At 46.6% G+C, this 25,626-nt stretch overlaps 1 protein-coding gene across 1 annotated transcript; it reads right to left on the reverse strand.

The window, feature by feature from the left end:
* Positions 1 to 24,936, reverse strand: ATP6V1B2 (ATPase H+ transporting V1 subunit B2). Its single transcript, XM_074559236.1, has 14 exons — positions 24,776 to 24,936; positions 22,800 to 22,855; positions 21,574 to 21,672; positions 15,698 to 15,791; positions 15,525 to 15,602; positions 14,465 to 14,604; positions 14,259 to 14,360; positions 13,148 to 13,245; positions 11,639 to 11,762; positions 10,475 to 10,625; positions 6,478 to 6,560; positions 6,291 to 6,395; positions 3,882 to 4,011; positions 1 to 2,764 (listed from the first exon to the last, which is right to left on the reverse strand). The coding sequence occupies exons 1-14, from the start codon at positions 24,882 to 24,884 to the stop codon at positions 2,628 to 2,630; spliced, it is 1,506 nt and encodes a 501-aa protein (XP_074415337.1). The 5' UTR covers positions 24,885 to 24,936; the 3' UTR covers positions 1 to 2,627.
* Positions 24,937 to 25,626: the final 690 nt, after the last annotated feature.

The raw sequence follows: 25,626 nt of genomic DNA on the forward strand, positions 1-25,626 counted from the left end.
CATTCCTGGTTTTGGGTTGTTTTTTCTTGGCTTTGTCACTCTTCAGCTTCCCATTCCCAGGCTTGGTTTGGGCATTCCTGGTTTCATTTCTGGGCTTGCCCATTCCCAGATTCGCCATCCTTGGGTTTACTTTGGCCATTCCTGGTTTCACCCATTCTTGGGTTTGTTCATTCCCAGGTTTACCATTCCTGGGTTTGGTTTGCTCATTCCTGGTTTTGTTCATTTCCAGGTTTGACTTGGTCATTCCTGGTTTGCTCATTCCTACTTTTGTTCATTCCTGGGTTTGCCCAGGCCATTCCTGGTTTTGATTTGCCCATTCCTGGTGTGGTCATTCCTAAGTTTGCCCATTCCTGGGTTTGGTTTGGTTTGCCCATTCCAGGTTTGCTCATTCCTGGGTTTGGTTTGTTCATTCCTAGGTCTGGTTTGGTGATTCTTGGGTTTGATTTGCCCATTCCAGGTTTGCTCATTCCTGGGCTTGGTTTGGTTTGCCCATTCCAGGTTTGCCCATTCCTGGGCTTGGTTTGCCCATTCCAGGTTTGCCCATTCCTGGGTTTGGTTTGTTCATTCCTAGGTCTGGTTTGGTGATTCCTGGGTTTGATTTGCCCATTCCTGGGTTTGGTTTGATTTGCCCATTCCAGGTTTGCTCATTCCTGGGTTTGATTTGCCCATTCCTGGGTTTGGTTTGGTTTGCCCATTCCAGGTTTGCTCATTCCTGGGTTTGTTTATTCCTAGGTCTGGTTTGGTGATTCTTGGGTTTGATTTGCCCATTCCAGGTTTGCCCATTCCTGGGTTTGGTTTGGTTTGCCAATTCCAGGTTTGCCCATTCCTGGGTTTGGTTTGTTCATTCCTAGGTCTGGTTTGGTGATTCTTGGGTTTGATTTGCCCATTCCAGGTTTGCCCATTCCTGGGTCTGATTTGCCTATTCCAGGCTTTGCTTTGCCCATTCCTGGCTTTGCAGGGCCCTGTGCAGGCTCAGTCTGTCCCCCCCTGGGCCGGGGTCTCTCCTAACCCTGCCCAGGTGATGTAGGGGTGGGGTCCCTGACTGACCCCCACACCCAAACCCCCAGCCCAAACGGGGCCTGAGCTCATTCTCCAGGAGTTTGAGGTTCCCAAGCCTCCCCCAGCAGAGGGAGGGAGGGAGGGAGGTGAGCACAGAGGGATCACATTCCCTGCACATTCCTGCAAAGCCTTTCCCCGTGACTGGGGCTGAAGGTCAAACCCTCCTCCTCCTCCTCAGGGACAGTGTGGGGGTGGCTCCAGTGACCCTGAATCCACACCCAGGAACACCCCAAGTGAATTTTCACCACCAAAGCTCCCGTTTGTTTAACACCTTCCATATTTAATTTATTTAGAGATTTCTCTACATTAAAGTGTTTTCATGCCAAGGCTTCTGCCCTCCCATCCTGACCTCAGGAAAAAGAGACTGGACACAGCTTTGGGTGGAATGCACTGGAATCAGGTCGCTGCTGCAGCCACAGAGAACACGGGACAAACCAGAGAACTGCACAGGGGACGTCAGGGAAAGCTGGAATTTGCACATTCCAGTCATGTTAGCACCTTCCCAGACACTGCAGGGAGGTGCAACATGCTCTGCTGAGCCAGCCCAGGGCTCAGACTACAGGAAAGCCTGGAAAAAGCAAGGAATTGATGGAATTGTACCAGCAGCAGCAGCAGCAGGCCCAGAGCCTCGGCTGAACCCGTTGGAAAAGGAACAACACGGAATTGCCCAGCCAGGACTGCAGAGTTTGGGAATGCTGAGGCAAATCTGTGCCTGGAGTGCAAACCACAACAGCTCCAGCCATGGCACACCTGGAGCAGGTTGGAAATATCCCTTCTCACATTAAAGGCTGCCTTTTCTATCAACTCCTGTTGCCTTGTGTGTGCAGGCCATGGTTTAAAAGCTGAGCTCACACCAGCAGACCTAGGCCAGGTTTTAGGTTGGTTTTCAGCTCTCAGGATTCCCCTCAGCAGCAGCACAAAGCCTTGAGCCACCAACAGCTGTGGTGACAATTCTGAGCCCAAACTGAGCTGCTGGTTCTGTTTGGCATCTCCAGAATCCAACCAAAAGAGGGCGAAGGAGGAAATTTACTCTGCAAACTTCAATTTAAAACCTGCAGTTCAATAATTAAGCTTTACCCTGCTAGTGTCAGGTAGCACCTCACTGGCTTTTGTCCTCTGAAAGGACAAGGACTTTGCCACCTTTGCTGGAAGTGTCACCTCCACATCCTTTCAGAATGTGCAGCCCTGGTTAAAAATCTGCATTTTTCACCAAGGAATGTTGTCACATTTGTTGCCACCAAGGAATGCAAGTCACATTTCTTCTTTTATGTTTTCTAACCCACAGTTTCAAAGTGAAGATTTGCAATTTCTGGTCACGCTCAGAGCCTTGAGAACCCCACAAAAAGCTCATTTCAAAGCCCAAACCTCATGGTGGCTATTGCACATTTTCACAGCATCCTCCTGGAGATGCAGCCTGTTGGGAGAAGGGATAATTTTCCAAACTGCTCTCAGTTGGGAACACCGCCACAAGTGTCACCTGCTGCTGGGTGGAGCTGGGAGGGCGACAGGGAAACACCAACACATGGAAAAGGAAACCAAACCACAGAGCAGGGGCACGAGGAGCCGGGCTAGTGCTTGGCATCCCGAGGGTAGAACTCAGCCAGGGTGCTCTGGGGGATCCTCTTGAGCATCTCCTTGGGGAAGATCCTGAGCAGCTGCCAGCCGATGTCCAGCGTCTCGAACACCGTGCGGTTCTCGTAGGGCCCTGCGGGGACACGTTGGGAATTTAGCTGCTAGAAAATGGAAAAGTACAAAACCATGGCTAATTCCAAGTCCTGCACCTGTGTTGATAGCATGTCCTTGGGCCTAGCTGTAGTGTGATAACAAACAGGGAAAGAGACATGAAAAAAAAGAGATGTAATCCCTAAGGAATGAAGATGAGTTAATGCTATAGTTTAACCAATAGATTGCTTGGCTTACAAAATATTCATAAGCTTATTATTTGCTGTATAAGTGTTTGATACTTTCTTTAATAAACTGGACCAGAAAGACCTGAGGGACCGGGACCGGACCAGACCTGAAAGGCCTGTGATGAACCAACTGGTGTCCTGGTCCCCTTCCTTCGACAGGGACACGAGGGGCAGGAGTGCAGAAGGAGGCATATGTGGCTCGAAGTTTAGAGTCCGACTAGCTGAGGGCGAAAGGCCGACGCCCCTCTGCAATTCCTGGCCAGCACCCTTGGGCGTCTGAGGGCCTCAGGCTGTGCTGGCTGCGGACTGGCTCACACTGCTGGTATAGGGGAGGAACGGAGCTGACCATTTCCCGGGGGTTAAACATCGGTTTATTGAAGGAGGGATCTAAAACGCAGGGAAACCAACCGGGAAAAAGTTCTTTCATAGGGGGTGAAACAGGATTATAAAGGAGGGGGGTGGGTACAGGCGGAACCAATCGGGAAAGGTGAGGGGATGAACTTCACAGAACTGACACTCCATGGAGACCAATAATCAAAAGGTAAAGGAGGTGTCCTGGGACCCCAGCCAGCCACCATCTCCAGAGAGGAGAAGGTTCTCGAAACCTGGGAGGAGAAAGGGGGTGATTGACTGGGCCCAGGGAGGAAACAACTTTCACTTATAAGGGAAACCAGGGGAGGAGCAATTACACATCGGCAACTATGAATAGCGGTTACCATAGCAACTTAGCTGACGGGCTAGCAGTGGCGGGAAAAACTGGGGGAACGAAACCATTTTACACATAATAGGGGAGAACAATACATAAATTGGGGGAATAACACAAGAAACTTAACAACACACTACAACACAGGAGTGGCACAAGGAACACCCTGGGGTGGTCCCTGCCCTGCTGGGAGCTGCTGCCAGCCTTACCCTGAGCGATGAAGTTCTTCTCAAACTTCTGCAGGAACTCCAGGTACAGGAGATCATCAGAGGTCAGCGCTTCCTCGCCCACCACGGCCTTCATGGCCTGCACGTCCTTGCCGATGGCGTAGCAGGCGTACTGGGGGGAAAGGGGGATCAGGGAGCCTGGCAGGGCCCTCAAACATCATCATCATCATCATCACCTCATGCCACCCCTGCCACGCCAGGGACACCTCCCTCTGCCCCAGATTACCCTAACCTGGCACTGCAGGGATCCAGGAGCAGCCACGGCTCCTCTGGGAATTCCAGCCAGGGATTCCCAATTCCCAATATCCCATCCATTCCCTGTGTCCTGTCCCTCCATCCCTCATCCCCAGCTCTCCTGGTGCTCCTCTGGGTCCCCACCCAGCCAGGAATTCCCAATTCCCAATATCCCATCCATCCCTGTCCTCTGGCAGTGAGTTCTATTCCCTGTGTCCTGTCCTTCCATCCCTCACATCCCCAGTCCCTCCCCAGCTCTCCTGGTTCTCCTCTGGGAATTCCAGCCCAGCAATTCCCAATATCCCATCCATTCCTGTCCTCTGACAGTGGGTTCCATTCCCTGTGTCCTGTCCCTCCATCCCTCATCCCCAGCTCTTCTTCTTGTGCTCCTCTGGGAATTCCAGCCCAGCCCCTCACAGCCCAGCAATTCCCAATTCCCAATATCCCATCCATTCCCTGTGTTCTGTCCTTCCATCCCTCATCCCAGCTCTCCTGGTGCTCCTCTGGGAATTCCAGCCCAGCAATTCCTTCCCAATATCCCATCCATTCCTACTCTCTGGCAGTGGGTTCCATTCCCTGTGTTCTGTCCCTCCATCCCTCATCCCCAGTTCCTCCCCAGCTCTCCTGGGAATTCCAGCCCAACCCCTCACAGCCCAGCAATTCCCAATTCCCAATATCCCATCCATCCCTGCCGTCTGGGAGTGGGAACCATTCCCTGTGTCCTGTCCCTCCATCCCTTGTCCCCAATCCCTCCCCAGCTCTCCTGGTCCTCCTCTGGGTCCCCACCCAGCCAGGAATTCCCAATTCCCAATATCCCATCCATCCCTGCCCTCTGACAGTGAGTTCTATTCCCTGTGTCCTGTCCTTCCATCCCTCATCCCAGCTCTCCTTGTGCTCCTCTGGGAATTCCAGCCCAGCAATTCCCAACATCTCATCCATTCCTGCCCTCTGGCAGTGGGTTCCATTCCCTGTGTCCTGTCCCTCCATCTCTCACATCCCCAGTCCCTCCCAAGCTCTCCTGGTTCTCCTCTGGGAATTCCAGCCAGGAATTCCCAATTCCCAATATCCCATCCATTCCCTGTGTCCTGTCCCTCCATCCCTCATCCCCAGCTCTCCTGGTTCTCCTCTGGGAATTCCAGCCAGGAATTCCCAATTCCCTGTGTCCTGTCCCTCCATCCCTCATCCCCAGTTCCTCCCCAGCTCTCCTGGGAAATCCAGCCCAGCCCCTCACAGCCAGGAATTCCCAATTCCCAATATCCCATCCATTCCCTGTGTCCTGTCCCTCCATCCCTCATCCCCAGCTCTCCTGGTGCTCCTCTGGGAATTCCAGCCCAGCAATTCCCAATATCCCATCCATTCCTGTCCTCTGGGAGTGGAAGCCATTCCCTGTGTCCTGTCCTTCCATCCCTTATCCCAGACCCTTCCCAGCTCTCCTGGTGCTCCTCTGGGAATTCCAGCCCAGCAATTCCCAATATCCCATCCATTCCTGTCCTCTGGGAGTGGGAGCCATTCCCTGTGTCCTGTCTCTCCATTCCTCATCCCCAGCTCTCCTGGTGCTCCTCTGGGAATTCCAGCCCAGCCCCTCACAGCCCAGCAATTCCCAATTCCCAATATCCCATCCATCCCTGCCCTCTGGAAGTGGGAGCCATTCCCTGTGTCCTATCCCTCCATCCCTTGTCCCCAATCCCTCCCCAGCTCTCCTGGTCCTCCTCTGGGAATTCCAGCCCAGGAATTCTTTCCCAATATCCCATCCATTCCTGTCCTCTGGCAGTGAATGGGAAGCCATTTCCAGTGTCCTGTCCCTCCATCCCTCATCCCAGCTCCCCTGGTGCTCCTCTGGGAATTCCAGCCCAGCAATTCCCAATATCCCATCCATCCCTGCCCTCAGGCAGTGGGTTCCATTCCCTGTGTCCTGTCCCTCCATCCCTGTCCCCAATCCCTCCCCAGCTCTCCTGGATCCCCTTCAGGCCCTGGAATTTGCTCTGAGCTCTCTCCATGTGAACGCCCCCAGCCTGGCTGTCCCCTCCTCTGGAATCATCCACAATTCCCCTTCAAACCCAAACCCTCTCACTCAACACTCAGCCAAGGCTTAGTGAAAGCAGCCTCAGGAATGTTCTGGATGCCTCAGCTGGGCAGCCCAGGGGGTTTGGTACCCACCAGCTGGTTGGACACATCAGCGTGGTCCTTCCTGGTCATCCCCTCGCCGATGGCCGACTTCATCAGCCGGGACAGGGAGGGCAGGACGTTGATGGGAGGGTAAATCTGGGGGAGAACACCCAGAATGAACAGGAATCCTTCAAAATCAGAATAACCCAAAGCACCTTGAGAGCAGCAGGGCACACACCTGCCTGTTGTGCAGCTGTCTGTCCACGTAGATCTGTCCCTCAGTGATGTAGCCAGTCAAGTCAGGGATGGGATGAGTAATATCTGTGAAAAAAAAAAAAAAAAAGTTTTGAAAATTTTCAGCCTTTTTATATCCATTTTAGCACTGAGCTGCAGCTTTTGGTTGCCAGGTGACTTCAGCAATTATTCCCTCCACAAATCCCAAGTGTTCATGGATCAGCACCAAAGGGCAGAACATTTTTAGCAGAAAGCACCAAAACCTGGAACAGGAAGGAAACCTAAAGGCCCCAGGATTGCTGTGCTGCTGGGTGACCCCAAAGCAGCTCTTGGAGATTTATTTCACACCCAGGAGAGCTCAGCTACCTCAGAAGGCATAAAATCAGCAGGATGGCTTCTGTGGTGGTGTTAGAAACAAAAAGATTTTAATAAAAGGCAAAATAATAAAACTCTTTACAGAGAAAAACTGAGCCAGGTGCCAGAGGTTCTTCCTCCTGGTAAAGCACCTCACAAAAACAATTTGTTTCTATTTTCTCTTCTTTTTCTGTAAATTGCCCAGGTGGGACTTTTTGGCTTTGTCCAATTGGGAATCTTAAATTTGAGGTGAAGTCCCCTAGGTCCTATAAGATGCCTTTTTCACCTAAACTTTTAAACTTCTTTCCTTTTTGAGGGGACAAAGGACAGTTCTGTCACTCTGTCAACAAGAGGCACATTCCCACAGGGACTCAGCAATTTGCTCTCCTTAAATTTGAGGTGAAGTCTTGAGACTTCAGAACAAACCCAGATCCTATGAGAGGCCTTTTTCACTTAAACCTCTAAACTTCTTTCTTTTTTAAGGGGACAAAGGACAGTTTTGTCACTCAGTCAACAAGAGGCACATTCCTCCAGGGACTGGAGGCACATTGCAACCTTTACTCAGCAATTTGCTCTCCTTAAGTTTGAGGTGAAATCCTGAGATTTCAGAATAAACCCAGGTCCTATGAGAGGCCTTTTTCATGGAGGAAAGAAATTTCTGGACTTCTTTCCTTTGTGAGGGCAGAAAGAACAGTTTTGTCACTCCATCAACAGGAGCCACATTCCTACAGTGCTCTCCTTAAGTTTGAGGTGAAGTCCTGAGACTTCAGAACAAACCCAGATCCTATGAGAGGCCTTTTTCACTTAAACCTCTAAACTTCTTTCCCTTTTTAGGGCACAAAGGACAGTTTTGACACTCTGTCAACAGGAGCCATATTCCTACAGTGACCGAGCAATTTGCTCTCCCTAAGTTTGAGGTGAAATCCCCTAAGTCCTACAAGAGGCCTTTTTCACCTAAACCTCTAAACTTCTTTCCTTTTTAAGGGCACAAAGGACAATTTTGTCACTCCATCAACAGGAGGCACATTCCTACAGTGAATTCCTACACCAATTTGCTCTCCTTAAATTTCAGGTGAAATCCCCCAAGCCTATGAGATGCCTTTTCCACCTAAACTTCTAAACTTCTCTCCTTTCCTTTTTGAGGGCACAAAGGACAGTTTTGACACTCCATCAACAAGAAGCACATTCCTACAGTGACTCAAGGCACATTCCTAGAGGGACTCACCAATTTGCTCTTCCTAAATTTGAGGTGAAATCCCCCAAGCCTATGAGAGGCCTTTTCCACCTAAACTTCTAAACTTCTCACCTTTTTGAGGGGTCAAAGGACAGTTCTGTTACACTGACAACAAGAGCCACACTCCTACAGTGAGTTCCTACACCAATTTGCTCTCCTTAAGTTTGAGGTGAAGTCCTGAGACTTCAGAACAAACCCAGATCCTATGAGATGCCTTTTTCACTTAAACCTCTAAACTTCTTTCCTTTTTATGGGCACAAAAGACAGTTTTGTCACTCCATCAACAGGAGCTACATTCCTACAGTGAATTCCCACACCAATTTGCTCTCCTTAAATTTGAGGTGAAATCCCCCAAGCCTATGAGAGGCCTTTTCCACCTAAACTTCTAAACTTCTCTCCTTTCCTTTTTGAGGGGACCAAGGACAGTTTTGTCACTCCAACAACAAGAAGCACATTCCCACAGGGACTCCAGGCACAATCCTACAGTGAGTTCCTACACCAATTTGCTCTCCTTAAGTTTGAGGTGAAATCCTGTGACTTCAGAACAAACCCAGGTCCTATGAGAGGCCTTTTCCACCTAAACCTCTAAACTTCTTCCCATTTTAGGGCACAAAAGACAGTTTTGTCACTCCATCAACAGGAGCCACATTCCTACAGTGAATTCCCACACCAATTTGCTCTCCCTCAATTTGAGGTGAAATCCCCCAAGCCTATGAGATGCCTTTTCCACCTAAACTTCTAAACTTCTTTCCTTTTTGAGGGGACATGGGACAGTTTTGTCACTCTGTCAACAAGAAGCACATTCCCACAGTGACTCCAGGCACATTCCTACAGTGACCGAGCAATTTGCTCTCTCTAAGTTTGAGGTGAAATTCCCTAAGTCCTACAAGAGGCCTTTTTCACCTAAACCTCTAAACTTCTTTCCTTTTTAAGGGCACAAAGGACAATTTTGACACTCCAACAACAAGACCCACATTCCCACAGGGACTCGAGGCACAATCCTACAGTGAGTTCCTACACCAATGTGCTCTCCTTAAGTTTGAGGTGAAATCCTGAGATTTCAGAACAAACCCAGGTCCTATGAGAGGCCTTTTTCACCTAAACCTCTAAACTTCTTTCCCTTTTTAGGGCACAAAGGACAGTTTTGACACTCTGTCAACAGGAGCCATATTCCTACAGTGACTGAGCAATTTGCTCTCCCTAAGTTTGAGGTGAAATCCCCTAAGTCCTATGAGAGGCCTTTTTCACCTAAACCTCTAAACTTCTTTCCTTTTTAGGGGTCAAAGGACAGTTTTGTCACTCTGTCAACAAGAGACACATCCCCACAGTGAATTCCTACACCAATTTGCTCTCCTTAAGTTTGAGGTGAAATCCTGTGACTTCAGAACAAAGCCAGGTCCTACGAGAGGCCTTTTTCACTTAAACCTCTAAACTTCTTTCCTTTTTGAGGGCACAAAGGACAATTTTGTCACTCCATCAACAGGTGGCACATTCCCACAGGGACTCCAGGTACTATCCTACAGTGAATTCCTACACCAATTAGCTCTCCTTAAATTTCAGGTGAAATCCCCCAAGCCTATGAGAGGCCTTTTTCACCTAAACTTCTAAACTTCTCTCCTTTTTGAGGGGTCAAAGGACAGTTTTGTCACTCTGTCAACACGAGGCACATTGCTACATTGAATTCCTACACCAATTTGCTATCTTTAAGTGTGAGATGAAATCCTGAGACCTCAGAACAAACCCAGGTCCTATGAGAGGCCTTTTTCACTTAAACCTCTAAACTTCTTTCCTTTTTATGGGGACAAAGGACAGTTTTGACACTGCATCAACAAGAGGCACATTCCCACAGGGACTCAAGGCACAATCCTACAGTGAGTTCCTACACCAATTTGCTCTCCTTAAGTTTGAGGTGAAATCCTGAGATTTCAGAACAAACCCAGATCCTATGAGATGCCTTTTCCACCTAAACTTCTAAACTTCTCTCCTTTCCTTTTTAAGGGCACAAAGGACAGTTTTGACACTCCATCAACAAGAAGCACATTCCTACAGTGACTCAAGGGACATTCCTAGAAGGACTCACCAATTTGCTCTTCCTAAATTTGAGGTGAAATCCCCCAAGCCTACGAGAGGCCTTTTTCACCTAAACCTCTCAACTTCTTTCCTTTCCAAGTGGACAAAGGAAGAGTTCTGTCACTCTGTCAACAAGAGGCACATTCCTACAGTGAATTCCTACAACCAATTAGCTATCCTTAATTCTGAGCTGAAATCCCCCAAGCCTATGAGATGCCTTTTCCACCTAAACTTCTAAACTTCTCTCCTTTCCTTTTTAAGGGCACAAAGGACAATTTTGTCACTCCATCAACAGGTGGCACATTGCCCCAGTGACCCCAGGCCCATTTTCCCAAGGCCTCACCGTCGTTGGGCATGGTGAGGATGGGGATCTGGGTGATGGAGCCGTTCCTGCCCTCCACCCGCCCGGCGCGCTCGTAGATGGTGGCCAGGTCGGTGTACATGTAGCCAGGGAAACCTCGGCGCCCAGGCACCTCCTCCCGAGCTGCTGACACCTGCAGGAGCCACAAAAATGTGAAAAAAATGAGGATTTAATTATTAGCTTTTGGGAAATATTCAAATGAATATTATATGTGTTGGGTTAGAAAGTTATGCTGTATTAATTCTCGTAAAAATATAGTTTTAGGTGAAGAGAGGAATGGTGGGTTTGTCTTTGCAAACAAGTTGTTTGGGAGATAAAACCAGCACTGGGAAATAAAGGAAACAATGGGAAGGATTCCACTGATTGATGAATGGAAAAAGAGATTTGCTTTTATAAATGAACTTTAGGTTTGCTGATAAATGAAATGAGACATTGAAAGATGAAAGAAACAATGGAGAAGAAAAAAATCTGTAAATTCTGAAAGAATTAAAAATTAAAAGGGAGAAAGAAATCTTGAAGACATCTTCAGTATCAGGTGTATCGAGGAGTCTGAACCTCTCAAATGCCTCAGCTAATGGGGAAAACCCCTAAATTCATTAAGAATTGAAAATGAAAAGGGAGGGTTATACATTAGAGGGGAATCTTTGGGATCAGGTGTTCTGGGGAGTCTGAACCTCTCAAGTACCTCAGAAATGGGGAAAGAGAAGGGAAATGGGATGGCTGGAAATTGGGATGAAAAGGGAGGCTGCATCCCAGGTTGCTCCAACCCCCTTTAATTAACACCTTAAGGGTGGCTTTGTGACAGGACAAGCCAAATCCAGAATTAGGGTATCAAACTGCTGATTCATAGAATTATGGGGTGCTTTGGGTTGGAAAAAAACTTAAATGTCATCCAGTGCCACCCCTGCCATGGCAGGAACACCTCCCACTGTCCCAGGCTGCTCCAAGCCCTGTGTCCAACCTGGCCTTGGACACTTCCAGGGTTGGAATCACCACCAGTGAAATAAATCCCAGCCAAGCAAGGATCAGCAAAAATCCTCACCGGCTGCTCCCAACCATCCCAATGAACAGTTTGGATCCTCACTTCCCAGCACCCCTTTCTGCCGACACCCCCATTAATTAACACCTTAATGAGCACACACACACCTCTCGGAGAGCCTCAGCATAGGAGCTCATGTCTGTCAGGATGACCAGCACGTGTTTCTCACACTGGTAGGCCAGGAACTCGGCCGTGGTCAGCGCCAGCCGGGGTGTGATGATGCGCTCGATGCTGCAACACAAAGCTGCTGTCACCTGCAGGGACACCTGAGCCACACCTGGGGCTGCCAGGCACCACTGCAGCTCCAGTGCTGCCCCTGCAGCTCCAGCATTGCACCTCCAGCAGCTCCAGTGCTGCCCCTGCAGGTACAAGTGTTGGGGGGTAGCACGGTTGCGATGGATGGAGATGGGAGATCTCTGAGGCCAGGTCAGGAATTTGGGGTTATTGCAAAGGGCCCTGCTGGGAGCTGCCAGGCACAGCTCAGAGCAGGCCCGAGAGATAGAGAGGTAAAGAGGATGAGAAAGAAATTTCCCATCACAATAGAATAAACCTTCTTCTGGTCATCAAATTTGGGGTTATTGCAAAGGGCCTGGGTGCAGGGGCCTTGTTTGGAGCTGCAGCCACAGCTCAGAGCAGACCAGAAAGAGAGAAAGAGAGGTAAAGAGAGTGGTAAAGAGGATGAGCGAGAAAATTTCCCATTACAATAGAATAAACCTTCTTCTGGTGATCGAATTTGGGGTTATTGCAAAGGGCCCTGCTGGGAGCTGGGAGCTGCTCAGAGCAGGCCCCAAAGAGGGAGAGAGATAGAGTGTGGTAAAGAGAGAATGAGAGAGTAAAAGAGAGGATCAGAGGGTGAGGTTCCTGTTACAATACAATAAATCTTCTTCTGGTCATGGAACTTGTGGTTATTGCAAAGGGCCTGGGTGCAGGGCCCTGCTGGGAGCTGCCAGGCACAGCTCAGAGCAGGCCTGAGAGAAGGGTTCAGAGGATGAGAGGGTGAGAGAGTAAAAGGGGTAAGAGCTAAGAGAGTGAAGTTCCCATTCCAATACCATAAATCTTCTTCTGTGTTGAATATTCTGATTCTCACTCACCAATCCAGTACAAGATACAAATCCTACAGCATTTCCATACAGCCTATAAGAATCATTACATTACCATCCTGTGTTACATTTTAAACCCTAAAAACTCCTCTTTGGGCCCTTCTGCCAAGCTGTAGGGTCTGCTCTGACCCTTGGAGCTGTCTGCAAGCAGAGGGTGTTGTTCCATCAAAAGGGGATCACCTTCAGCCAGCCACACCATTGTTTTCCAGTTGTTCAGTAACTGAGGGATCTCAAAGCTTGCTTTCATTTCAATCTCACTTATAGTTTCCATATTCTCCAAATCTTTTGCCAGGCAATCATATTGATGAGGCTTTTATATTTCATCTTCTCCAACACCTGCAGCAGCTCCAGCACCATTGCACCTGGAGCTCCATCAGAATTTCACTTCCAGTGCTGCTGCCACAAACCCCCACCCCACAAGTGGCACCTGCACAACCCCCCCAGAAGGCTCTGTGCCCCCCAGCAGGCTCTGTGCCCCCCAGGTGTCTGTGTGCCCCCTCAGGGGGTGCCACTCACGTGGGGTCGTTGGCCAGGTTCAGGAACAGGCACACGTTGTCCATGGAGCCGTTCTCCTCAAAGTCCGACTTGAAGAACCGGGCGGTTTCCATGTTCACCTAAAGCACAGCTCTGGGTTGGACCTGGCACATTCCCCAGCCAATTAAGGGTTGATGAGCTCATTAATAACCCACAGCAAAGATCTCCAGCCATCAGGTTCCTCTACACTGCCAGAGTGAGCAATTCCAGGCTGGAGATCAAGTCTGAGGTATTTTATCCTGACCAGCCAGGCTTTGTTGGAATCATGGGATGGTTTGGGTGGGAAGGGACCCCAAAAACCCCTCTGTGGGAATGCACAAAATCAGAGGGTTTTGGGAAAGCTGCAAAGGCCTCAGAGACAGCAGAACTGTGATTAGAGCTAAGCAGCAGCCATGAGATTGGTCAGCAGAAAAATTATTAAACTGTAGAAAAGCAAGGACAAATAGAACAATGGGCTGTGTATTAATGCTTGTCTAGAATAACTCTCTAAGGTGCAGAAAAGTTTATCTAGAGAGATATTAGGAAGGTTAAAGATTAATAATGGAGCTCTGTGTGCTGAGGCTCACAAGCAGGGATTGTATTTGAAATAAGCAACCATTGTTTAACCAAAGATACCTGTGCTGATAGTGATTGGATAGAACTACTGTCAATGTGCTTTTGCTTTGTGTGATTGGTCAAAAAACTTATAAAGTGAGTTTTAATATTAAGTTTTTTGGCCTGCTGGCTGGGATGTGAGCTGGTGGCACCTTCCCATTGTCATAACCATGGAATGGGAGTGATGCAGGAAAATCAAACAGCTCAAGGCTGGTTCCAAAGCAGCCCTGTCCCTTTTGTGATCAGCCACCCTCCAGTGCCATGGGCAGGGACACCTCCCAGCACCCCAGGGTGCTCCAAGCCTCACCCAGCCCTGCACACTTCAAGGCTGGGGCAGCCACAGCTCCTCTGGGCAGCCTGTGCAGAGGCAGATCCAGCCCCTTTGGGGATTTTCACCCATTCTTTAATTCCGCACACACAAAAGCTGCTCAGGCCTCAGCCATGCTCAGAATGTCTCTGGTTCCTGCAGCCCCAGCTTCCCCCAGCTCTGTGGGCTCACCCCCATGGCAGCAAAGACGATGGCAAAGTTCTCCTCGCTGTAATCCATCACATCTTTGGATTTCTTCACCAAGCCGGCCTGGCGACAGATCTGAGCTGCGATCTAGGCAAGAAACACCCCAAGGTTTGCACCTGATGCTGTCCCACAGCCCTGAATTGAATTTATTTTGGCTCCCAGCGGGTTTAGAGCAGCTCTGAGGGTCTCACCTCGTTGTGGGGCAGCCCAGCAGCTGAGAAAATGGGGATTTTCTGGCCCCTGGCAATGCTGTTCATGCCATCGATGGCAGAAATGCCAGTCTGGATCATTTCCTCGGGGTAGATCCGGCACTGGGGGTTGATGGGCTGCCCTGTGGGATTGTGGAGAGAACACAATGTTACTCCCTGGACACTCAAAAAGCATCTTTCAAATTTTCTGCTCCCTCATCTCCCTGCACTTGGGTAATTTAATTAGAATTTGGTCCTACATATACTCAAAAATGAGATTAAACCCCACTGTGACACCAACAGATCTTCACCTGCACCTGGTCACACCTTTCACGACACTGCTGTTAAATGCTCATTTCAGTGGTAAAAATCATTTAAAACTCTGCCAGGTTATCAGCATTTCACCTTTATGTGCTCTAGATTAAGTTTACAAATAACAAAGAACATCTTTCAAATACTGCAGAAAATTTTCTGCTTCCTCATCTCCCTGCACTTGCATAATTTAATTAGAATTTGGTCATACATATACTCAAAAATGAGATTAAACCCCACTGGGACACCAACAGATCTCAGCTGCACCGGTCACACCTGATCTTTCAAAATTTTGCTGTTAAATGTTCATGTCAGTGGTAAAAATTATTTAAAATTCTGTCAGGTTATCAGAATTTCACCTTTAGGTGCTGTAAATTAAGTCTACAAATAACAAAGAACATCTTTCAAATATTGCAGGAAATTTTCTGCTCCCTCATCTCCCTGCACTTGCATAATTTAATTGGAATTCGGTGCCATTCACATACTCAAAAATGAGAATAAGCTCCTCCCAAGTTAGATCTTGTGTTGTAATATATAACAAATAGTTATATATTAGTTATATATTATACAATAGTTATATATTATACAATAGTTATATATTAGTTATATATTATAAATAGTTATATATTATACAACAGTTATATATTAGTTATATATTATAAATAGTTAATTCTTGTGTTCAAAGATATAAATTCAGCTGGAACACACCAGGTTTGATTTTATTCCCCTCAGAAAATAATTAAGAACAAACCCATAATGTCCAGGAAATCCTCAGCCAAGACAATGGGACCTCTGTCTATGGGTTTTCCTGACCCATTGAACACTCTGCCTATAGGAAAGAGCAAGAAAAATGAGAATTTTTGTGAAAAGCAGCTGATTTTGGATAAATCAGTTCAGTGCTGACAGGCACAGGTAAATGCTCACCAAGCATGTCCTCTGACACCGGGGTTCTCAGGATGTCCCCAGTGAACTCACAGGAGGTTTTCTTGGCATCAATCCCTGAAGTGCCTTCAAATACCTGCAAATGCAGCAGAAAAAATAAAAATAAAAATAAAAATAAACCACAGGACAGGAGTTTTGTGCTTCACCAAGTAATTCCTGAGTGCTGCTTCACCTCAGGGCACAAAGTAGGAGCTGCTCTGAAAGAGCTGGTGGAAAACACCACAAAAAATCTTGGTTTAAAACAAAAAATCCTGAATTTTATCAGCAACAACCACCAAACCTGGTGCAATTCCTTGGAGGTCAAGTGGCAAGTTCTTCAGATTCAATCATGTGAAAAAGAAACAGATTTTTAGGAGAAATACTTAAAAAATCAGCATTGGGATGAACTGGAATGCAACAGTGCAAATTCCAGGGGATTCCTTTAATCCAGCAGCAAAGGAATCCAGAAGGGGTGGAAATAATGAAAATAAATCCAGTGGGGTGGAAATAAATGGAAATAAATCCAGTGGGGGTGGAAATAAATGGAAATAAATCCAGGGGGGTGTGGAAATAAATCAAAGGGAGATAGAAATAAATAAAGGGGAAGTGGAAAAAAAAATGTCATTGTGCATGAAATTTCCTCAAATTATCAATGCCACCTGCACTGGAACAAGGAGGTGATTTTTTTGTTTCCATTGAAAATGAACAAATCTCCAGGCAGGTTTGGTTTGGTTTGGGGCTTATCTTGATTAATTAATGATGGAAAAGAGCTTTCTAAAAAATGCTAAATTCTATCAGCAACAAGCACCAAACCTGGTGCAATTCCTTGGATTTCAGGTGTTCCCCCTGCCAAACTCTTCAGAATCAATTATGTAAAGATTTTTAGGAGAAATATTTAAAATACCAGCATGGGGCTGATCTGGAATCCAACACTGCAAATTCCAGGGGGTTCCTTTAATCCAGCAGCAAAGGAATCCAGTAAGGATGGAAATAAATAAAGGGGGGATGGAAATAAATGCAGTGGGGTGGAAACAAAAATGTCATTGTGCATGGTCAGAAATCTCAAATTTTCCACCTGCCCTGGAACAAGGAGGTGATTTTTTGTTTCCATTGAAAAAGAACAAATCTCCAGGCAGGTTTGGTTTGGTTTGGGGCTCATCCTGATCAATTAATGATGGGAAAGAGCTTCCTAAAAAATCCTAAATTCTATCAGCAACAGCCACCAAACCTGGTGCAATTCCTTGGATCTCAAGTGCTTCTCCCTGCCAAGTTCTTCAGATTCAATCATGTGAAAAAGAAACAGATTTTTAGGAGAAATATTTAAAATATCAGCACAGGGCTGATCTGGAATCCAACACTGAAAATTCCAGGGGGTTCCTTTAAACCAGCAGCAAAGGAATCCAGTGGGGGTTGGAAAAAAATAAAGGGGGATGGAAATAAATCCAGTGGGGTGAAAATAAATCCAGGGGAGTGGAAATAAATCCAGTGGGGATGGAAACAAAAATGTCATTGTGCATTTCCTCAAATTATCCTATTATCCTGATATTTAAAATATCAGCACGGGGCTGATCTGGAATCCAACAGTGCAAATTCCAGGGGGTTCCTTTAATCCTGGAGCAAAGGAATTCAGTGGAGGTTGGAATAAATAAAGGGGGGATGGAAATAAATGCAGTGGGGTAGAAATAAATGCAGTGGGGTGGAAATAAATGCAGTGGGGTGGAAACAAAACTGTCACTGTGCATGGTCAGAAATCTCAAATTTTCCACCTGCACTGGAACAAGGAGGCGATTTTTGGTTTCCATTGAAAAAGAACAAATCTCCAGGCAGGTTTGGTTTGGTTTAGGGCTCATGCTGATGAATTAATGATGGGAAAGAGCTTCCTAAAAAATGCTAAATTCTATCAGCAACAAGCACCAAACTTGGTGCAATTCCTTGGATCTCAAGTGCTTCTCCCTGCCAAGTTCTTCAGATTCAATCATGTGAAAAAGAAACAGATTTTTAGGAGAAATATTTAAAATACCAGCATGGGGCTTATCTGGAATCCAACACTGCAAATTCCTGGGGATTCCTTTAATCCAGCAGCAAAGGAATTCAGGGGGTTGGAATAAATTCAGGGGGGATGGAAATAAATCCAGTGGGGTAGAAATAAATGCAGTGGGGTGGAAATAAATCCAGGAGGAAATATTTAAAATATCAGCACAGGGCTGATCTGGAATCCAACACTGAAAATTCCAGGGGGTTCCTTTAAACCAGCAGCAAAGGAATCCAGGGGGTTGGAATAAATAAAGGGGGAATGGAAATAAATGCGGTGGGGTAGAAATAAATGCAGTGAAGATGGAAACAAAACTGTCACTGTGCATGGTCAGAAATCTCAAATTTTCCACCTGCACTGGAACAAGGAGGGGATTTTTTGTTTCCATTGAAAACGAACAAATCTCCAGCCAGGTTTGGTTTGGTTTGGGGCTCATCCTGATGAATTAATGATGGGAAAGAGCTTCCTAAAAAATCCTAAATTCTATCAGCAACAGCCACCAAACCTGGTGCAATTCCTTGGATCTCAAGTGTTTCCCCTGCCAAACTTTCAACATTCAATCATGTGAACAAGAAACAGATTTTTAGGAGAAATATTTAAAATATCAGCACGGGGCTGATCTGGAATCCAACATTGCAAATTTCAGGGGATTCCTTTAATCCTGGAGCAAAGGAATCCAGATGGGGTGGAAATAAATGGAAATAAATCCAGGGGAGATGGAAACAAAACTGTCACTGTGCATGGTCAGAAATCTCAAATTTTCCACCTGCACTGGAACAAGGAGGTGATTTTTTTGTTTCCATTGAAAAAGAACAAATCTCCAGCCAGGTTTGGTTTGGGGCTTATCTTGATTAATTAATGATGGAAAAAGAGCTTCCTAAAAAATGCTAAATTCTATCAGTAACAGCCACCAAACCTGGTGCAATTCCTTGGATGTCAAGTGGAAAGTTCTTCAGATTCAATAATGTGAAAAAGTAACAGATTTTTAGGAGAAATACTTAAAAAATCAGCATGGGGATAAACTGGAATGCAACAGTGCAAATTCCAGGGGATTCCTTTAATCCAGCAGCAAAGGAATCCAGAAGGGGTGGAAATAAATGGAAATAAATCCAGTGGGGGTGGAAATAAATGGAAATAAATCCAGGGGGGTGTGGAAATAAATCAAAGGGGGATAGAAATAAATAAAGGGGAAGTGGAAACAAAACTGTCATTGTGCATGAAATTTCCTCAAATTATCAATGCTACCTGCACTGGAACAAGGAGTGATTTTTTGTTTCCACTGAAAAAGAACAAATCTCCAGGCAGGTTTGATTTGGGGCTTATCCTGATTAATTAATGATGGGAAAGAGCTTCCTAAAAAATGCTAAATTCTATCAGCAACAGCCACCAAACCTGGTGCAATTCCTTGGATCTTAAGTCTTTCCCTTGCCAAACTCTTCAGAATCAATTATGTGAACAAGAAACAGATTTTTAGGAGAAATATTTAAAATATCAGCACGAGGCTGATCTGGAATCCAACACTGAAAATTGCAGGGGGTTCCTTTAATCCTGGAGCAAAGGAATCCAGTGGGGATGGAAATAAATGGAAATAAATCCAGAGGGGTGGAAATAAATGGAAATAAATCCAGTGGAGGTTGGAATAAATAAAGGGGGGATGGAAATAAATCCAGTGGGGTAGAAATAAATGCAGTGGGGTGGAAATAAATCCAGGAGGGTAGAAATAAAACCAGTGAAGATGGAAACAAAACTGTCACTGTGCATGGTCAGAAATCTCAAATTTTCCACCCGCACTGGAACAAGCAGGTGATTTTTTGTTTCCATTGAAAAAGAACAAATCTCCAGCCAGGTTTGGTTTGGTTTGGGGCTCATGCTGATGAATTAATGATGGAAAAAGAGCTTCCTAAAAAATGCTAAATTCTATCAGCAACAGCCACCAAACCTGGTGCAATTCCTTGGATCTCAAGTGTTTTCCCCTGCCAAACTCTTCAGAATCAATTATGTAAAGATTTTTAGGAGAAATACTTAAAATATCAGCACGGGGATGATCTGGAATGCAACAGTGCAAATTCCAGGGGATTCCTTTAATCCAGCAGCAAAGGAATCCAGAAGGGGTGGAAATAAATGGAAATAAATCCAGTGGGGTGGAAATAAATGGAAATAAATCCAGAGGGGTGGAAATAAATGGAAATAAATCCAGTGGAGGTGGAAATAAATGGAAATAAATCCAGTGGGGTGGAAATAAATCAAAGGGGGATAGAAATAAATAAAGGGGAAGCGGAAACAGAACTGTCATTGTGCATGAAATTCCCTCAAATTATCAATGCCACCTGCACTGGAACAAGCAGGTGATTTTTGTTTCCATTGAAAAAGGAATAAATCTCCAGCCAGGTTTGATTTGGGGCTTATCTTGATTAATTAATGATGGAAAAGAGCTTCCTAAAAAATCCTAAATTCTATCAGCAACAGCCACCAAACCTGGTGCAATTCCTTGGATCTCAAGTGTTTCCCCTGCCAAACTTTCAAGATTCAATCATGTGAACAAGAAACAGATTTTTAGGAGAAATATTTAAAATACCAGCATGGAGCTGATCTGGAATCCAACACTGCAAATTCCAGGGGGTTCCTTTAAACCAGCAGCAAAGGAATCCAGGGGGTTGGAATAAATACAGGGGGGATGGAAATAAATCCAGTGGGGTGGAAATAAATCCAGGGGAGTGGAAATAAATCCAGTGGGGATGGAAACAAAAATGTCACTGTGCATTTCCTCAAATTATCCTGATATTTAAAATATCAGCACGGGGCTGATCTGGAATCCAACAGTGCAAATTCCAGAGGGTTCCTTTAAACCAGCAGCAAAGGAATCCAGTGGGGGTTGGAATAAATAAAGGGGGGATGGAAATAAATCCAGGGGGGTGGAAATAAATACAGTGAAGATGGAAACAAAACTGTCACTGTGCATGGTCAGAAATCTCAAATTTTCCACCTGCACTGGAACAAGGAGGTGATTTTTGGTTTCCATTGAAAACGAACAAATCTCCAGGCAGGTTTGATTTGGTTTGGGGCTCATCCTGATGAATTAATGATGGGAAAGAGCTTCCTAAAAAATCCTAAATTCTATCAGCAACAGCCACCAAACCTGGTACAATTCCTTGGATCTCAAGTGCTTCTCCCTGCCAAGTTCTTCAGATTCAATCATGTGAAAAAGAAACAGATTTTTAGGAGAAATATTTAAAATATCAGCATGGGGCTGATCTGGAATCCAACACTGAAAATTTCAGGGGGTTCCTTTAATCCTGGAGCAAAGGAATCCAGTGGGGGTTGGAAATAAATGGAAATAAATCCAGTGGGGTGGAAATAAATCCAGTGAAGATGGAAACAAAAATGTCATTGTGCATGGTCAGAAATCCCCTCAAATTATCAATGCCACCTGCACTGGAACAAGGAGGTGATTTTTTGTTTCCACTGAAAAAGAACAAATCTCCAGGCAGGTTTGGGGCTTATCTTTTAAAGGGATTCCTTTAATCCAGCAGCAAAGGAATTCAGGGGGTTGGAATAAATACAGGGGGGATGGAAATAAATCCAGAGGGGTGGAAATAAATGCAGTGGGGTGGAATTAAATCCAGGAAGGTAGAAAGAAATCCAGGGGGGTGTGGAAATAAATCCAGTGAAGATGGAAACAAAACTGTCATTGTGCATGGTCAGAAATCTCAAATTTTCCACCTGCACTGGAACAAGCAGGTGATTTTTTTGTTTCCATTGAAAAAGGAACAAATCTCCAGCCAGGTTTGGTTTGGTTTAGGGCTCATCCTGATGAATTAATGATGGAAAAAGAGCTTCCTGCTCCTACCTGAACCACAGCTTTGGAGCCACTGACTTCCAGCACCTGCCCGCTCCTCCTGGTGCCGTCGGGCAGGGTCAGGTGCACGATCTCGGCGTACCTGGGGAACTGAGGGGGCACAGAGAGCAGGGAAGGGGTGAAACTCCAGCCAGAAAACAAAAATCAGCACCCTCCCAACCTGGTTTCTTCAAAACAACTCTGTTTTGAAGAATAATTTATCATCTGAATCAAACTCCTGCTCGGGATGTGAAATTTCTAAAGTTAAAGGGATTTTTATGGGAATACTTGGATGGTTGGAGATGCCAGGATCAGTTCTAAAATCTCCAAATTGTGGTCTCTGCACAAAAGGAAAAACCTGCAGCAGCCCTGCCTGAAAAGAAGCCAGGAGTGTCCACAGCTTCCTTTTCCAGATGTGGAAACAGCAGGGTTGGGAGCAAAGCAAACAGCTTTAATTCAGCTTGGGAATTCATCAGCACTCCTGGTTTGGGAAAACCAAACTCTGCTCCCTTCCTTTCCCAAGAAAGGAAAGAAAACCCCAAACTCTGCTTCCTTCCTTTCCCCAAGGAAGAAAAACTCAAACTCTGCTTCCTTTTCTTCCCCAAGAAAGAAAACCTCAAACTTTGGTTCCTTTTTTTCCCCACAAAGGAAAGAAAAACCCAAATTCTGCTTCCTTTCCTTCCCCAAGAAAGGAAAGAAAAACCCAAATTCTGCTTCCTTTCTTCCTCCAAGAAAGAAAAACTCAAACTCTGCTTCAAAAACTCAAACTCTGCTTCCTTCTTTTCCCCTAGAAAGGAAAGAAATACTCAAATTCTGCTTCCTTTCCTTCCCCAAGAAAGAAAACCTCAAACTTTGCTTCCTTTTTTTCCCCCAGAAAGGAAAGAAAAACCCAAAATCTGCTTCCTTTCTTCCTCCAAGAAAGAAAAATTCAAACTCTGCTTCCTTCTTTTCCCCTAGAAAGGAAAGAAATACTCAAATTCTGCTTCCTTCCTTTCCCCAAGAAAGGAAACAAAACCCCAAACTCTGCCTCCTTTCTTCCCCCAAGAAAGAAAAACCCAAACTCTGCTTCCCTTCTCCCTTTCCTCCTGCCTCAGAGGAATTTCCCACTCCCCTTGATCCCAGTGGTCAGAAATGCACCAAAGTGGCTCTGGGGAGCTTCCCAGCAGGTGGATTTTACCTTTCCCAGCTTTTCCTGGCAATTCTCCCTCCAAAATCTCCATCAACAGCTGAGAATTTACCTTAACCTGGTCCAGGATAACCAGGGGCCCGTTCACACCTGACACGGTTTTGTACGCTGCAAAAACAACAGGGCAGGGTCAGGAACGGGAACTTGCTCAGGAACAGCCCAGACTTTGGGATCTGGATGATCCCAAATCCCAGTGGGATCATCCAGAGCCCAGCCAGGACCCCAAATCCCAGGATCCCAAATTCCAGTGGGGCCACCAAGAGCCCAGCCAGGACCCCAAATTCCAGCAGACAGGAATGGGGAATGGGATTGGGAACAGGAACAAGGAATGGGAACAGGACATAGGGAATGGGATTGGGAACATGACATGGAGAAACAGGAAATGGGATTTGGAACAGGAGCAAGGAATGGGATTGGGAACTGGGAATGGGAACAGGGAATGGGATTTGGAACAGGGAATGGGGACAGGACTGGAAACCAGGATATAGGGAATGGGATTGGGAACATGAAATGGACACTGGGAATGGGAAATGGAAACCAGGATATAGGGAATGGGATTGGGAACTGGGAACAGCATTGGGATCAGGAACAGGGAACCAGGATACAGGGAATGGGAACTGGGAAAGGGATTGGGAACAGCATTGGGATGGCAACAGGGAATAGGAATGGGAACCAGGAATGGGATTGGGATACAGGACACAGGGAATGGGGTTGGTAACAGGGAGTGGTATTGGGATATAGGGAATGGGATTAGAAACAGGGAATGGGGCTGAGATACAGGGAATGGGAACTGGGATAATCAAGAATGGGATTGGGAACTGGGATATCAGGAATGGGACAGGGATCAGGGAATGGGGCTGGGATATAAGGAATGGGGCTGGGAACTGGGATATAGGGAATGAGATAGGGAACAGGGAATGGGGCTGGGAACTGGGATATAGGGAATGGCATTGGGATAATCAGGAATGGAACTGGGAATGGGAACTGGGATATAGGAAGTGGGATTAGTAGTAGGGAATGATATTAGGATATAAGGAATGGGGCTGGGAACTGGGATATAGGGAACAGGATTAGTAACAGCAATGGGATATTGGGATATAGAGAACGGGGCTGGGATAGCCAAGAATGCGATTGGGAACCAGGATTGAGATACAGGAAACGGGGTCAGGAATGGGGCCAGGATTAGGGAATAAGAACAGGGAATAGGGCAATAGGAATCGGGAATGGGACCAAGATACAGGGAATGGGATTGGCAACAGAGAATGGGATAAAAGGGAACGGGATAATCAGGAAGGAAGCAGGAATAGGGAATGGAAAAGCTGACCCTGGGTGAGGCATTTGATGTGGAAAGGCTGACCCTGAGTGTATTCTACCCCGTGACTGTCCCATGAGCTCTCCTTCCTCAATCGGCCTCTCAAGCAGACCCAGGGCAAACCAAAAGCAGCCCGGAACACTTCCCATTTTCCCAGTTCAGGGAAAATCCAAATCTCCACGGAAAAGCCTGCAGTGCCCCGGCCCCAGCCCTGCCAGCAGCCTCTGCTCCAGGCAAAGCCCTGAACTGCAGCGATGGCTTTGGCTCCCAAACGTGGCGGAGATTGCCAAGGATCCGTGACCCAGGAGTTGCTGGGCAGCCCCTGCAGCTCCCGGCGCTATTCAGGGCACAGGCAAAGCCATTTTATGTAACTGCAGCCACAAAAACTCATTCACGTACTCTGATTTCTCCCCACTGCGCTGCCATAGAGCGATTTCACCAAAGCTCCGCATTTCCCCTTTTTCACCCGATTTCTCAATTTAGCATTAAATACAGACTCCATCCCACCGCCAGCACTTCCAGTTCCCGGAACAAACCCCGGCTTTCGGGAGGGACACGGACCGGGTTAATTACAGTGTTAATTACGGTGTTAATTAACCCGGGCTGTACTGAGGAGGTGGGCGAGCCGGCGCTGCGGCCTGCCCAGGCCCGGCGCTGCGGTTCCCGAGACGGGCGGATCCCCCCTCCCGCAGCCCCCCGGGTCTCCCCGCACTCACTGAGGCGCGGCTGGGACAGGAAATCGCGGGTCAGAGCCGCCGCCTGCTCGCGGGGCCCGCCGGGCCCGGCGCCGTTCACGGCCCCGCGCAGCGCCCGCACCGCCGCCATGTTGAACCGGCTGTTGAGGGGGGTGGCCGCGCATGCGCTGTTATAGTGGGCGCAGAGACACGCCCAGTGACGCACGGGACACGCCCAGTGACGCACGGGACACGCCCACCGGCGGCGAGGGGCGGGGCCGGAGCTGTCCCAGGTCCTGAAAGGGGAAAAGGAAAAGAAAAAGGAAAGACAAAAAGGAAAGACAAAAAGGGAAGAGGAAAGGAAAAAGGAAAAAGGAAGAGAAAGAGCAAGAGAAAGAGGAGGAGAGGAAGAGGGAAAAGGGAAAAGTAAAAGTACAAGGAAATAGGAAAGGGAAGGTGAAGAGAAAAAGGAAGAAGAATAGGAAAAGGGAAAAGTAAAAGGAAAACGAAAAGGACAAGGAAATTGGAAAGGGAAGAGAAAGAGGAAAAGGAAGAGGGAAAAGTAAAAGTAAGAGGAAGAGGGAAAAGGGAAAGGGAAAAGGAAAAAGACAAGAAAAATGAAAAGAAAATGGGAAGAGGAAGAGGAAGAGGGAAGAGGAAGAAAAAAGATTACTGGATAAGAATAAAAAGAATTGCAAAGTCAAAAGGGGAAAGGTATGAGGAAAAAAGGCAAGAGAAAAGAGGAAGAGGAAAATAAGGAAAAGGAATGAAGAAAAAATTAAAGACCATTTAAATAATAAGAGATAGAAAAATAGCAAAAAAAAAAGAATAAAAAGCCCAAGGAAGGAAAAGGGAAGTAAAGTAAGGAAGATGGAGCAGTGAGACAGAACAGG

The sequence above is a fragment of the Zonotrichia albicollis genome, chromosome 26 (genome assembly GCF_047830755.1).
Source record: "Zonotrichia albicollis isolate bZonAlb1 chromosome 26, bZonAlb1.hap1, whole genome shotgun sequence".
In the NCBI taxonomy this organism is placed as follows: domain Eukaryota; kingdom Metazoa; phylum Chordata; class Aves; order Passeriformes; family Passerellidae; genus Zonotrichia; species Zonotrichia albicollis.